The sequence below is a fragment of the Bactrocera latifrons genome, unplaced genomic scaffold (genome assembly GCF_001853355.1).
Source record: "Bactrocera latifrons isolate USDA-ARS-PBARC rearing strain unplaced genomic scaffold, ASM185335v1 scaffold_41, whole genome shotgun sequence".
NCBI lineage: Eukaryota > Metazoa > Arthropoda > Insecta > Diptera > Tephritidae > Bactrocera > Bactrocera latifrons.
This window is the reverse complement of record NW_017537057.1, coordinates 268,806-282,812: the sequence shown is the minus strand read 5'-3', so window position 1 is coordinate 282,812 and position 14,007 is coordinate 268,806. Positions and strand designations below refer to the sequence as shown.

Genomic DNA, 14,007 nt, shown 5'->3' with positions numbered 1-14,007 from the left:
AAAAATATATATTCATAACATAAAAGACATATTAAAAAAGGACAAAAAAAATCATTAAAAATTAAAAACATGTAAGAAGGGCCAAAGTTCGGATGTAACCAAACATGTCATACTCTTGCAAGCTGCCAGAATCAAAGCCGGCGAAATATCTTCAGGTATAGGCAAAACTTGATTTTAAAAATGTTCTCTAAGTTTCTATAAAACATCTGACAGATTGACCGATATTGTTTTCAAAAAGTCAACTATAGGTACTGGAATCCAAATATTCAGTACTTAGGGGCTTAAACTGAATTTTCGATAATTTCTGGGCATAAGAGGAACTATTTTTAGGCACCATTCGTTTCAAGTTTTATCTCGTTAAATTAATTGTTTCTGGATTTGTACACCGAAAAGTGAAAGAAACGAATGGAATTTAAAATTTTGTTATATGTGAAATAGGTGTGGTTGTAGGTAATCTGATTTCACCCATTTTCGCACCGTGAAACCGTTCGAGCTGGTTACGAGATATGTGATTTCACCTAAAAGAGAGCAGTACCATTCCCATTGTCCAATTTCAAGTTTCATTGCTATATCTAAATTTTTACTGAAGTTTTCACTTGCGCAGACAGATAGACAGATGGACAGACATACACTCGTCCACTCGGATCATCATCCTGATCATTTGTAAATATACAACTCTATAGGTAACCTTAACTATTTTCTCTGTAGCAACATGTTGAAAGATGTCTTTCTTATAGCAACTACACTACTTATGAAAAAATATTTATCTTGATTTTGATAGGTCAGTTTGTGTGGTAGCCACATGATTGAGTTCTCAATATTCGATGCCAAATTATGTGAAAATATTCTGTCGAATAAAAAAGTTTTCCAGACATGGGTAGGTTTTTATCAATCAGTCTATATAGTAGTACACCACAGAAGTGCGTTTCGCATTTTGCAATGGATAAAAATATCAAACAAATAATTTCGTGGTTTAGTGCATCGCGAGAGCATTTTTCGAAAACGGCCGGAATTGTGGAGGAACAATTCGTGGATTCTACATGATGATAATGCACCGTCGCATCGAGTTAAGATTGTGAGCAAATTTAAAGCCAAAAACCCTCGATCAATCATCGTATTCACCAGATTTGGGTCCGTGTGATTTTTTCATGTTCCCCAAACTGAAATTCCCGTTTTCAGCAGAGCGAAGAGATAAAAAAAAAAATCGCTGCCCTGTTGCTGTTGTTTTAACGGTTATCAGTCCCCGTTGGGATGGTGAGGGTTATCAGGGGGTGAGGATTATTTCTACGAAAACATCCCAGCAGGAACTGCTTGGAGAGGAGTTCATTATGTTCCTTAACTGGGAGCATAAGCGTCTCACTATGTAGGTGTTCGATGGGAGACATCAAGAGGCATTCCGTCGTGAACCGGAGTGCTGCATTCCGGCAGGTCTGCAGTTTCCTCATCTGCGTGCCACTGCATCCAGGCGACCATATGGGTGCTGCATAGTTAAGGACCGGCCGGCCGATTGCCTTGTAAATTGCCAACAACGTTTCTTTGTCTTTTCCYCATGTGCTGCCGGCTAGCGACTTGAGGATTTTGTTGCGGCTCTGTACTTTGGCGATAATCGTGGTCGTATGTGGAGAGAAGGAGCATAGACTGTCGAAGGTGACAAATAAAATCTTAGGGTTATTGACAGTTAGAATTTGTTGTGAGGTTGACCGTGTCAAAAGCTTTTGACAGGTCCAACGCTACGAGGAGCGTTCTCTCACAGGGTGGTTTCTGGTTGAGGCCACGAACTCTTTGAGCGTTTATGACGCTGAGTGCTGTGGTGGTACTGTGCATTTTACGGAATCCATGCTGGTGGCTGGCTAGGCTCAGGTGGTGAGTGAAGGTCGGGAGTAAAAAGGCTTCAAGTGTCTTCACTACTGGGGAGAGGAGAGTTATCGGACGATAAGATTCAAAAAGTGCTTATGAAAAGTGTTTCGAGAATTGGAAAAATCGTTGGCATAAGTGTACTAAATCTATTGGAAGTTACTTTGAAGACGACAAAATAAATATTGATGAATAACTAAAATATTTTGCGTTCTATTTACAATTTTCGGTTACTTTGGCCTAATGTATGCAGGCAGACAGAAGAACATGGCTAAATGGACTCAGTTCGTCACGTATATATATACTTTATACAGTATCCGACGATACCTTCTGAATATTAAAAACTTTAATGGAAAACTGAATACTACAACAACAAATCTTTACTATTTCATAATGCAAATTTGTGTGTAAAAACTTATTAATCTTATAGTAATCAGATCGTCTGCACGTTTTGGAACGTATTTTTTTGGCATTTTATTGTCTTTGTGATGGTAAATTAAAAAATTCTGTTTGTACTTACCATTTTTTGTAAAGTGGTGTCGATGAACTTAATGTACATATGTATGTATTTTCAATATATTCTAGGGAATAATTATTTTGATTTTCTTCCCAAACTTGAAAAAAAAATAAACATATTTTTAGCATTACACAAATCAAAAGGGCAAAAGTTTCAAATACTTGCAGTGAAAGCTTATTTGCGAAAGCATTATTTGAGGTTATGTTATGTAATCGATTGCAGTAAACAAATCGCAATTGCTAAAAATGGGAAATATTTCGGAAATGAAGAAGGAATATTAATAATAAAAATTTAAAATGAAAAGAAATGAAAAAAGAAAAGAGAGTAGAAAAATAAAAATTGTTTTAAAAATTAAAATTACTTAAAAAAAATTAATATTTTTTAAAATATCTGCAAAACTTTGAATAAAAGTTATCAACAAATAACAATGAAATGAGTAAAAACAATTAGTACGAAAGTTAAAAATTTGGAATATATAAAAATAATAATAATATTTGAGGTTATTAAAAATAATGGTAGCAAAAATAAACATGAATATGCGATTTTGATTTAAATTTCAGTTATATGATTCAGTATAGACAGGTTGTGGTACTTCGGAGCGTGCCTTCTCTTACAGTTTTTATATAAAATATAATAAATTATAATTTATAAAAATATATAGTACATATGAAAATATAATTTTAATTCATAATCACAAAAATCTTTTATTTTCTGGTTGATGTTGTTGTAGCGGTTATTTAATGTCTGCTTAGGTGGTAGGGTTCGGGTTACTTGTCATCGAAACCATCCAAATGAGTTTTATATTTTTTTTCTCATGAATTTATTTTTTCTCAGTTTGATGATTTTGTGTGATTTACAGTATTTTCGTATGCAGTTATCACTCAAAGAATATCGGTGTGAATGTTTTAAAATAATTTTTTTTGAATTATAAATGGTTTGTTTTATAGCTACAAGCTTTCTGGAAGAACAAGAATGCAAGTTACTCTCACAAAGAAGTAATAAACTGAAAGCTGACAGATATTAACAAAAAATAAAATTAAAAAATATACACAAATATAAAAAAGGAAAAGTTAAAAATAAATAAATAAATAAAAAATTAATAAATAAATAACAAATAAAAAAATTGTTTTTAAAAATCACATCAAATCACAACTTTAAAATTAATCATTTCAATTTTATAAAAACGAACTTTCTCTGTGACCAGCTGATTTTGACATTATGGATTAAAATACTTTTGACAAATTGCTTCTTTTTTTAGTTGGCACAACCTGTATATAATTGAAGCATGGTTCATGGTTTAGTGTTAGCATTTCGAAATAGCTTTTTTAGCATTAGAAATTAATTTAGTTTGGGCAGTGAAATTATTGATAAAGCAATTGCAATAATGTGGTTATGTAGTTACGTAGAGTGAAAATAAAAATGGTTTTAATTTGTAAAGATTAAATAATTAAACAAACACAATTTCGCAACAAAAAATATACTTTTCTAATTTTTTTTTTTTAAATTCCACCACAAAAATATTATTTTCAATATTTTTTCTTAATCTTTACTACAAAAAATATATTATATATGTTATGTTATATTTTAATTTTCGGAAAAAAAATTTGAGTTTGCAAAAGAACAAAAATGTTTGAAAAAACAAAATAACTGAAAATCATATTTTTTTGCTAAAATTTCACAACAACAAAAACGATAAAACATATAGTTTCCTAATTTTTAATTTTTGGAACGAAAAATAGAATTTCCTTTTTTTTTTGTTTTTATTTCTGGAAAAAAAAATTTTTTTCTTACTTTTCACAACAAAAAAATTAATTTGTAAAGTTTAAAAAAATAGCAAAACATTTTTTTTTGCCTCATTTTAACAGCAAAAAAGTATCGTTTTAATTTTTTTTTTGTTTTTCTTAATTTTGATCACAAAAAAATTATTGAAAATAATTTACTAAGATGTGTATAAGAGACAGATTCTAAGCTGCTCGTCTACAAGTAAAAAAATTGGCTTCCTATTGCTTCTCGTTCCAGATTTTATTATTTTTATAAAAAAAAATTAATTTAAAAATATTTACATAAAATCTGCTTTAAATGTATTTCCTGTCTCTTATACACATCTAGATGTGTATAAGAGACAGATATTTTGTTTATTTTTTAATTTTTTTTAGTTTACTTAATTTTTACGAAAACCATATTTTTTGTTTAATTTCTAAAAACACAAACATTTTTTTTTTAAATTATTTTTATAAAAAAAAATCCCACTTTTTCGTTTATTTTCTAAAAATTCTCTTTTATTGTTTCGTACGTATTTTTGATTTCAAATTAGCTTATTTAAGTATTAAATCGCTAATATTAATATCATTTTAAATATATTTATTTATGCCCATATATTCGTGCAACATTTTTCGCTAATATACAGTCGTATATTATTTTTTTTTTACTTCTTGCGATGACTAAATTCTAATAATAATAATTTACGAATACGTTACACTCGAACACGCCAAAAGTGCGAATATTGCATTTTTAAATTTATATTTTATAATCATTTTTTAATTTATTATTGGTATGTATTTATTATTTTAAAAAATTGTATTTGTTTAGACTAATTAATAGAAATATAATAATTATTTATGTGTACACTTAAAATATATATGCATATATAAAATTAAAATAAACGTAATCAACTATCCACGCTGATCCGGTCGCAAGATTGTTGAGCAGTTAGATAAAATTACACAACGCGAAGAAAACGGTTGGAAGTCAGTGGGAATATTAACCGAAACTATAAAAGTGTTCGAATATAGGCGAACTAACAAAGTTTACTTAGTAGAGTTGCAGCAATTTTTCTTAGCAGAATAACAATAGTGACGATTTCTTGCGAACTCAAGACGCCTAAAAATCAGTTATTAAACGGCGCGTAATCGAATTCGAATTGCTTGAGTTGCTTTTTGTGGCACATGAAACCAAGAAAAATCGCTAGCGCAAAAGTGTTTTAGACAAAGCCGAAACGCAAACGGTGCGCATAAAACAAGTGTAGTTACAAATATTAAATATTTGATAATTACAAGTATCCAACTGAGTTTATTAAGAATCACTAATATATAAAAGAGTTGGAAAAGTTTGCTGCACTGTTAACAAAATTACAAATCGTAGATTGCATGTGTGCTTCAAGCACATGTGAAACCTACTATTGCAACCACTGCTTAAAAAACAACAATAAAATGAAGACAACAATAACTACAATAACGTCCAAGCGCCTTTAACGGCCTTTAGCTTGGTAACTCTTCTATGCATGTGGATACACATTGCCCGAAGTAGAGGGCGTTGCAGCAACAATTATTTCACCTGTTGCCGTGTGCTGCTGGTAATAGTAGCTGACAGTTTGCATTGGTGGACGCACTATTGTTGTTGTCGCACCTGCAGCCGTATTATTGGTATCATGCAAATATGTGGTAGTGTAGTGCTGTTGACTCATGTGTGTTTGAGTTTGCGGCTGCTGTTGTTGCGGTTGTGTTTGAAGTTGTGTTATCTGGTGCTGTTGGCTGTTGATGTTGGCCGTTACAGTTGTTGTAACACCAACTGCAGTTTGCTGTTGCGTTTGTGTTGGTAACGTTGTTTTTTGTTGTTGTTGCATTTTTGATGCTGGTGGTTGTTGCAACTTGTTACTCGCTGTCGTTGTCGCCGTTAAAGTGGGGGTAGCGGAAGTGGTTGTCGCGTGTAATTGATACCGTTGCGCAGCAATAATTGCGTTTGTGGCAACTGTTGCTGTTGCCGCTTTTGTCTATAAGCCAGATATGATCACCTCTTGCTGTGCGTCGTCATCCATTTCGGGTATTTCCTGTTTATGTATCATGACATTTTGCCCGTCGGTGGTCATAGACTGTTGTTGTTGCGTCTGCGCTGGTTGTCGCGGTGCAGTTTGCCCTACAAATATAAATACACATTTCAGTACCGTTAACACTATTTTACTTCAATACAGATAATATGATATTGTATATTAACTAACCATATTTCTGATGAATGCCTCTATGCCGCTTGAGCGCAAAGCGATCGGCAAACGCCGCCGAACAGATATCGCAACGGAATGGTTTTTCGCCGGAGTGCACTTTTGCGTGATTCTTCAAATGTGCAGCCTGTGAGAATGCCGAGCCGCAGATATCACACTTATAGGGTTTCTCACCGGTATGTATGCGCCGGTGGTTCCATAAGGTGGCGTGACGCGCGAAGCCTTTATCACAAACTTCGCAGACATATGGCCGTTCGCCGCTGTGCGTGCGCTCGTGGTTCTTGAGATGTGGCGATTGTGAAAACTGCATGCCACATGTTTGACATCTGCGGAATAAAAGAAGAAATAGTTGTTAGTAATTGTTGTTTTTGTACACAAATATATATATATAAATGGTACGTACTTGTAAGGCTTTTCGCCGGTGTGTATCCTTGCGTGGTTTTTCAAGTAGACCGCCTTTGCAAAAGCCAATCCACAAATTGTGCACTTGTAATTCTTTTCGCCGCTGTGTAGTTTTTTATGGGACCACAGACTCGAGTAACGCGAAAAGGTGCCGCCACAAATGTTGCATGTAAACGGCTTGGGATTTCTGCATGTGGAAGAACGAAATACTGTTATAGTATTATTAATATAAAGGATTTTAAGATGTGCTCACTCTGCTTTTACATTGACAGCCTGCTGTTTGGTGGCCGGCGTGCCTGATCCCACAAACACCACACCAGATCCATTGCACTTTTGACATTTGGTCACTTGCTGTTGATTGCGTTTCTTCACTGGATGATTATTGACCGCAGTTGACTGTCCGCCTGTTTGTTCTTGCTTCGGCGCAATATTTTGCGGCTGTTGGCTGCTTTGTTGTTGATGTGACTCTGGTGAACTAGCTGTAACCACCTGCACTGGTTGCAACTGGTGATGTGTTAGCATCCCACCTTGACCTGAAAGCGTGTCCATTGGCGAGGAATCCGCACTACCGCCAGTTACAAATTCATTTAATTCACATTTTATATCACCATCTTGTGCAACGAAAATTTGCGTGGGTGTGATGCCTTGTGGTGCGTGAATCTCTTGGTCGGCACGTATACAATCCTCGCAACGCACCAGCTTTGGTCCTTTGCGTTTAGCTGGCTGCAACATTTGATTGCCACATGTTATACATTTTGATTGTGTGAGTTTAACGGATTTTAAGCCAGCGATGTTGGTTGTATTGACGGCTAATTCATTGCCGGTATTCTGCGTGGTGACATTTGTGACTACTGCGTTATGTTGCTGCTGTTGTTGTTGTTGCTGTTGCAAGACAGTTGTGGCCGGTTCCAAAGCTTCTGTGGCCACAATTTGTATCTGGCCCATTTGGCCATTTTCTGTGATTATATTTTGTGTCTGCACTAATCCTTGCGCATTCACAACTATGGTTTCCGGTTGACCCTGTTGTTGATCACTACCGTCCTGCGTGTGTATACGTTTATGGTGATTCAATAGCGCCAAATGTGAAAACATTAAACCGCACACATCGCATTTGAAACTGATGTTTGAGATGGTATTTGGCATGGGCGAGATGGCCTGTAAAGACTAGCGAATAATGGAGGTTATAGAAATGAATTTAATTGACTTATGTATGTGCTTACTGCTGCAATTGGTTTGTTTTGGTTTACAATCTGCAAACGTCCCTGTGCATCCAATGTGGCAATACCGATGGTGCTACCTTGATTTAGTTGCATGCCATTCACAAGGGCATAGTTGTAACCACCAACGGGTTGCGCTATGTAGCACGTTTTGTTGTCATCAGTGGTAAGTTGTGCCAAATTAACTGTGGTAGCTGCGCCTCCCTGCAAAAGCATCAAAATGTTAATTATAAAACTACTAGAATTATGGTTAATATTGAATAATTAATTACATTTGTGGTAGTATAATAGAATGTGGGCTGCTCCTTCTGTCCCTCTATTTTCGGCTGTTTTAAAATGGTGCCATCAGCTGTTTGGTATTGTATAGTAGTAGGCTGCCCATTGGCGCCTATTGCATTCGTAGTGAATATTATATTCTTTGTCAGATCCTCCATCATCGGAGCGATTAAAACGTACTAAACTGTAAATAAAGTAAAAAAAATAAGCATCATCATTAATTACGTTATTCCATATACTATCCCAATTGGGTATTTGCGCGCCAAATATTTTGGAACTTTCATAGTTCACCAACCCAAGAGATTTGTTTACATCTTTGGCATAAAGTTGTTTTTAAAAACTCAAAATACATAGTCGTACTTTTTCAACACACTTGCTTCCATAGAACAGACTAAAAGCATTAAAAATTGCGCAAAACAAAATCAGCTAAAAATTCTGGCAACGCTATATAAGGGCGAGAAAAGGCAAGCTGCATGGCGCTACCCTCTACTCGTTGAGCAGTCTCTCACTCGTTACAAAATCTCTTCGTTGGACGTTTACACAACGAAGACAACAATATGAATATAGGAAAGTACATGGCAAAGGTGCAATGAATCCTCTTGCAAGCTATTTTGAAGAGAATGGCTGAAAGAAAAAACGTTAATTAAAGATAGTAGAAACAAGCGAGAAGCATTGAATGCACCCGAGAGGAATAGCGAACGAAAGTAAAGTGCAATATGAGATGATTGAGAAAATATCCATGTGGGAGCATTGATAAATTTATGAAGTCTATGATGACTATGAAGAGCAACAATTTTTCAACTGTACGACAAGCAGGCACACCTACATATGCATGATTTATGTAGCGGGTACTCTTCTAATTCTACATGTTGCATTGTATTATCAAGCCCGCACTAGTGGGGGTCATTGATTGTAAGAAACGCCGATATTTAGTGGAAAATAGTTTTAATTTGTTTTTGTTCAGTTTACTATCATTCATACACTTGTTCACTAATTTCTTATGCCACTTTTCTACGTATTGTCTACTTTCGCACACCATTGCATAAATCAATTGCTGTTCGAGCAAATCCGAATACACGAACTAGGCACACATGTATGTACTAATACATATATTAGCATAGAAAGTACACGAACTATAATTTGCGCCTTCATTTTCTATGCAATTAACTACAATTTATGATGATTATAAACACTTTTGTTTTGATCTTACTCTTCTATCTTGTTTTTGGCGGTTTGTGTACAAATATTTCACCTTTATTATTGTTTTTTCTTTTTCTAACAAATTCCAGCAACGCAGTAGACTACGTGCGAGCAGGCGACAGTAAGCAAGAAATTTCCTTTTTTCTTCCACGCCACTTCAACTCGATTTATATGAGGGCAGCCGTTCGTCGATCTCGTTATTGCCGTCGTCGTACATCAGCAGAAGCGGCAGCACTCGTACTCGTACAGTTGGGTAGAGCGAGCAGTGCGCCCGACGACGAATAGACAAGAAAAGCAATATGGCGGATGCCTACACCAGAGAAACGAAAAACATAATTTTTTCTCTGCTTCACTTACAGGTAACTAGCACTATGAAGAAAAAATGCACCACACATAACTTTTTCAAGAGGCTTGATAGCGACACTTATACAACATTTTATTAAAATTATGTGCGAAACTTTCGATTTAGCGCAATTTGGATGCCGTAACGCATATTTACCTCGTTGAAACTTGATGAAAGGAAAAAGCTTCAATTTGGTCTCTTTTCTTAGTTTTCTTCTTCGCACATTCGTTTTAAAATTGCACTACTCGCGCATTTGCCACGCCGTTCACACTTGCTCAGCCGCTAAAACAAGACTGAATTTTCGACAGCTTTGCAGTCAGAAAGGGACACCCTGGTCTCTTTTCGCTGAAATTTTCGTAGCGTTGCCAACGGTGTAAATTGTGAGAAGGAGAAAGAGTGAGAAAGACAAAATTGCGCAAAAGTATCTGTTGTATGAGATAGTTTTGAATTGGTTATTACACAATTACAATTGTTATATACAAAATTACTTAGTAAATATTAATTCTATGCTTGCTGTAGAGTTTCAATAAAGTGCCAGCGTCTTTAATAATAAAAAATTGGTAATTATTGCCTTAACTGTTCAGCCTAAATGCATGCAATTAATTTGCTGTCGGTTTTGATTGAACGTACAGTATGAATCGCAGGGTTGCTTTTGAAACAAATTGCTGGCGTTAAATGTTTAAATTTAAGTGTGCAAATTTATTTTATGGAAAAATATTTATAAATTTAGGAGTTGCATACATATGTACATGAGTATATACTTTTGCAAGTTTGAGGAAAATCGTTTATGTCAATTTTTTGGAAGAAACATTTTTTTATAATATATATTTTAGAAATTAAACAAAAAATAATGTGTATTGACAGAATTTAATGTACTTTAAAAATATATAAATTTATTTTTAAAATATGGGGTTTCCGTTGATACCTTGGCCGATCTGCTGGCAGAGCTATGAAAAAAGTTGCTAAGCGGTGGAAAATGTTTTTTGCTTAAATTTATCTGAAATCCAAAAATAAAAAAAATATCGATTTTTGTAATCCTTAAGTGTATAAAACTACTTAAATGTTATTAATATATTTTTTTGACAACTCGCAAGATATGGTCAAGTAAGTAAAATGCTGTAATCACAGTTACTTATCACCACTAAATATTCCAAAATTTTCAAATCGCGTCAAACTTGCAACAGCAACACAATATAGTGCTTTTTATTTTTAAAACCAACAATAAAAAAACCTTACCGAAACAACCTGCAGTCACGTAACCGGCAAGTGCGCGCATTGCCACCCGCGCCTGCTGCGCCATGCACTTTTCACGATTCACCAATAAATCTTCACTTTCCGCGGAGATCATATATTCACTTTCTAAATTTTCCGCATTTTTTTCTAAAAAACCAAAACAGAGCACGAAATAAAAGTAAAACTGCAAAACACCGCGTAAAAGGAGGAACAATTTCCATATTGTTGATTGGCCTGAAGGCACGCATGCATGCGCCAACACACACACATACATATATACTTGACAACTCACATTGAGTCGTCCTCCGCGGCGCTGAGCTGTGGAATGCGGCATGTTTTCCTGTCCGTTTGCCAGTTGTTGCTTTTATTGTTGTACATTCACTCGCTGCAACAGCTGCCTGTACGTGTGTATCTATGCTTGCGCAAATATTCGGGCACCCAAAAACAAAAGCAATAAATTGTAAACGTTGCGCGGTCGCCGTTGACACCGATCTTGTGCCTTTCCACGGCGTCTCAACTCGAGACGCTTGGCACATCACGCGCTAGGCCCACAGCCGATAGTGCATATGTCTATCAATTTCGTGTGTGGATGAAAGTGAAAAACGTCAACGCATTTTTTCCCAATACACTTACTCTGTAGCACATACTCGCCGTTTGGCTGCAACTTTGCTTCCAAGTCAGCTCGTCCATTTGACTGCTGCCCACCAGTAGTTACTGTGATGCTCTCATAACTTCCATGCTATACACATACTCATGTATGAAAGCACATCTGTAAGTGTCTAGTCGTTTTTCTTCCTAATCTTCAATCGTCCACTCACTGTGCTGGCTGCAGTTCCATAGAATTTGCCCGTCATGTGGGCTGAAACGCAAAATTTTGTGAAGTACTAGAATTTCAGGCGATGCTGGTTGACATTATATTATATACCTGCATAAATATATGGTAAATGTATATTTATATATTTCTTTTAACCAAAAGCTGCAACATTGGTTTTCACCTTTAACCCATTCCATTTTGCTATAATAGGAGCATATATGTATATAATGATGTATATATATTTATTATGAAATGTCGGTAATTTCTTTACGTTCTAGGTCCCTTACGTGACCAAGTAACTTAAAGTCAAAAGACGAACTCATGTGTTTTCTTCTTTATTGGCGCAGATATCTCCTATGCGGTTAAGGTCGAGCCAGTCGTATTTCCTTATCGCTGTTTGGCGCCAATTGGAGATTCCAGATTCCAAGTGCAGCCAGGCCTTTCTCCACCTGGTCTTTCCAAACGAGTAGAGGTCTGGCTCTTCTTCTGCTTCATCCGACGGGTACTGCCACGAATAATCTGAGAACTGGAGTGTTTTCATCCATTCGGACGACATAACGTAGCCAACGTAGCCGCTGTCTCTTAATTCGCTGAAGTCGTCGTACCTCGAACAGCTGATCGTTTACTTATATTCATTTCGAGTCAAAAAATAATAAATCCAATTTTCCCTGTATTCTCCAAAGATATTCCGCTAACCACTAGTTTCCACAAAAACCAGTATTCAATTCAACCCACTAACCTAATATTACCCAAAACTAACCATAAGTGAACTCTTTGGATTATTTACACTTCATTTACCACTGGTACCTAAAATATATATGGCAATATAAACACAACTGGCTTGTTTGTCATCACCAGGTTTTCCAATAAAATTTTGCTCCACATTAACCCGTTTCACTTATATTTTCCAGTTCATTTACAACTAAAAATTTTCACCTACTTCCAAGCTAATAAATATTAATATGACAAACGAAATTACGACATTTGCCGTGAATAGCGCAAAATTCAACAGGACAAGTAAAAATATATACATACGTACATACATACATTTGTAGCAATAAGAAAAAGTTTGACAATATTAATGCTTGCTGAGAGTGAAAGTGGAAAATAGACTAGACTAGTTAAAACTTAAAAAAAGTGCAAAATCTGTTTCGTAATTACATTCAAATTCTCATCTTAACGAACCCTTTTGAGATACATATGTTAACTTGGAAGGATGCTGAGAACTGCTTAGACACTAAATTCTATCGTTATGTGTCAACATTCGAAACATCTATACGGATACCTCGAAGAACAGTGGGGCGCGAATATACCGTCCAGAGTTAGGCATAAGGCAACCTTTTAAGTTGGCGGACCACTGCAGTATATTGCAAGCTGAGGTCTTTGCTATTGAAAAAGGCGCGGAGCTGGCCTCGCTAGCATCTACAGGCAATTCCAGAGTCAACATAGACTGTCAAGTAGCAATCAAAGCAGTAACCTCGTATCGCATATCGACCAGAGGAGTCTTGGGAAGAAGGGCAGCAGTGGAAAGTGTTGGCAGAAGTAACTTAATTTCTACTGGGTGCCAGGCCACAAAGACATCGAGGGCAATGAAATAGTGGGCGTGATTGCCAAGAATGGTGTACGGCTAACATCCGAAAACGTAAGCAACATTGGGAAACCCATACATCGTCTATACGACGATCCTGACAGAAGCATGGTAAAGATAATCAAAACCCAGGATGAGGTTGACAGATCGAGCAGACTGTAGGAAATGTCTAGAGCAGGGCACGAGGGAAGCAATTGAGCATCTCTTGTGCACTTGTCCTGCATTGGCAAGACTACGCTGTAAGCATCTGGGGTCCCCACAGTATGATATTCTAAAATAGGTTTCGAGGGCGTAGAGTGTGTTTAAATTCTTTATGGTGTTAGAAAGTTAATGGTTATACCAAAAAACTTCCATTTTGAATCCTAAACAGCTAAACGTTAGACAAAGAACGCAAAAAAAAAAAAACACTCACGAACCGAAGTCCTACCTGCGAATTGTTGCTGATTCGTAACAAAATGTATCAAATTCTGAAGTGGATTTTTACTGCTGATGAAAAGTGGAATATTTACGAGAACATTAGGCAACCGAAAACGGCATTGGTCGAATCATGTTGAGCTGGCGCAACCGGT

At 35.9% G+C, this 14,007-nt stretch overlaps 1 protein-coding gene and 1 long non-coding RNA gene across 5 annotated transcripts; one reads left to right on the top strand and one right to left on the bottom strand.

Moving 5' to 3' along the window:
* Positions 1-5,772: 5,772 nt before the first annotated feature.
* Positions 5,773-12,851, bottom strand: LOC108972632 (zinc finger protein 420). 4 transcript variants are annotated; one of them, XM_018939302.1, is made up of 8 exons: positions 11,962-12,851; positions 11,670-11,895; positions 8,257-8,444; positions 7,988-8,188; positions 7,021-7,931; positions 6,769-6,954; positions 6,366-6,691; positions 5,773-6,283 (listed from the first exon to the last, which is right to left on the bottom strand). In XM_018939302.1, exons 3-8 carry the CDS (start codon positions 8,419-8,421, stop codon positions 6,141-6,143), a joined length of 1,932 nt encoding a protein of 643 aa, XP_018794847.1. In that variant the 5' UTR covers positions 8,422-8,444; positions 11,670-11,895; positions 11,962-12,851; the 3' UTR covers positions 5,773-6,140. The 4 variants fall into 4 exon arrangements, with proteins under 4 accessions (XP_018794847.1, XP_018794844.1, XP_018794845.1 ...); XM_018939299.1 differs by lacking the exons at positions 11,670-11,895; positions 11,962-12,851 and adding an exon at positions 9,960-10,429; XM_018939300.1 differs by lacking the exons at positions 11,670-11,895; positions 11,962-12,851 and adding an exon at positions 9,513-9,590.
* On the top strand, positions 8,597-10,018 carry LOC108972633. The gene is made up of 3 exons (XR_001993651.1): positions 8,597-9,353; positions 9,550-9,819; positions 9,930-10,018. It is a non-coding gene; the product is annotated as an uncharacterized LOC108972633 (long non-coding RNA).
* Positions 12,852-14,007: the final 1,156 nt, after the last annotated feature.

What these genes read in the sequence shown, in the direction of transcription:
- LOC108972632 (XM_018939302.1), bottom strand. Translation starts at nt 8,421, where the DNA reads ATGATGGAGGATCTGACAAAGAATATAATATTCACTACGAATGCAATA. An exon ending in TCTATTATACTACCACAAAT is followed by an intron (nt 8,189 to 8,256) that starts GTAATTAATTAT and finishes ATGCTTTTGCAG; the next exon opens with GGAGGCGCAGCTACCACAGT. An exon ending in GCTGTCAATGTAAAAGCAGA is followed by an intron (nt 6,955 to 7,020) that starts GTGAGCACATCT and finishes TTCCACATGCAG; the next exon opens with AAATCCCAAGCCGTTTACAT.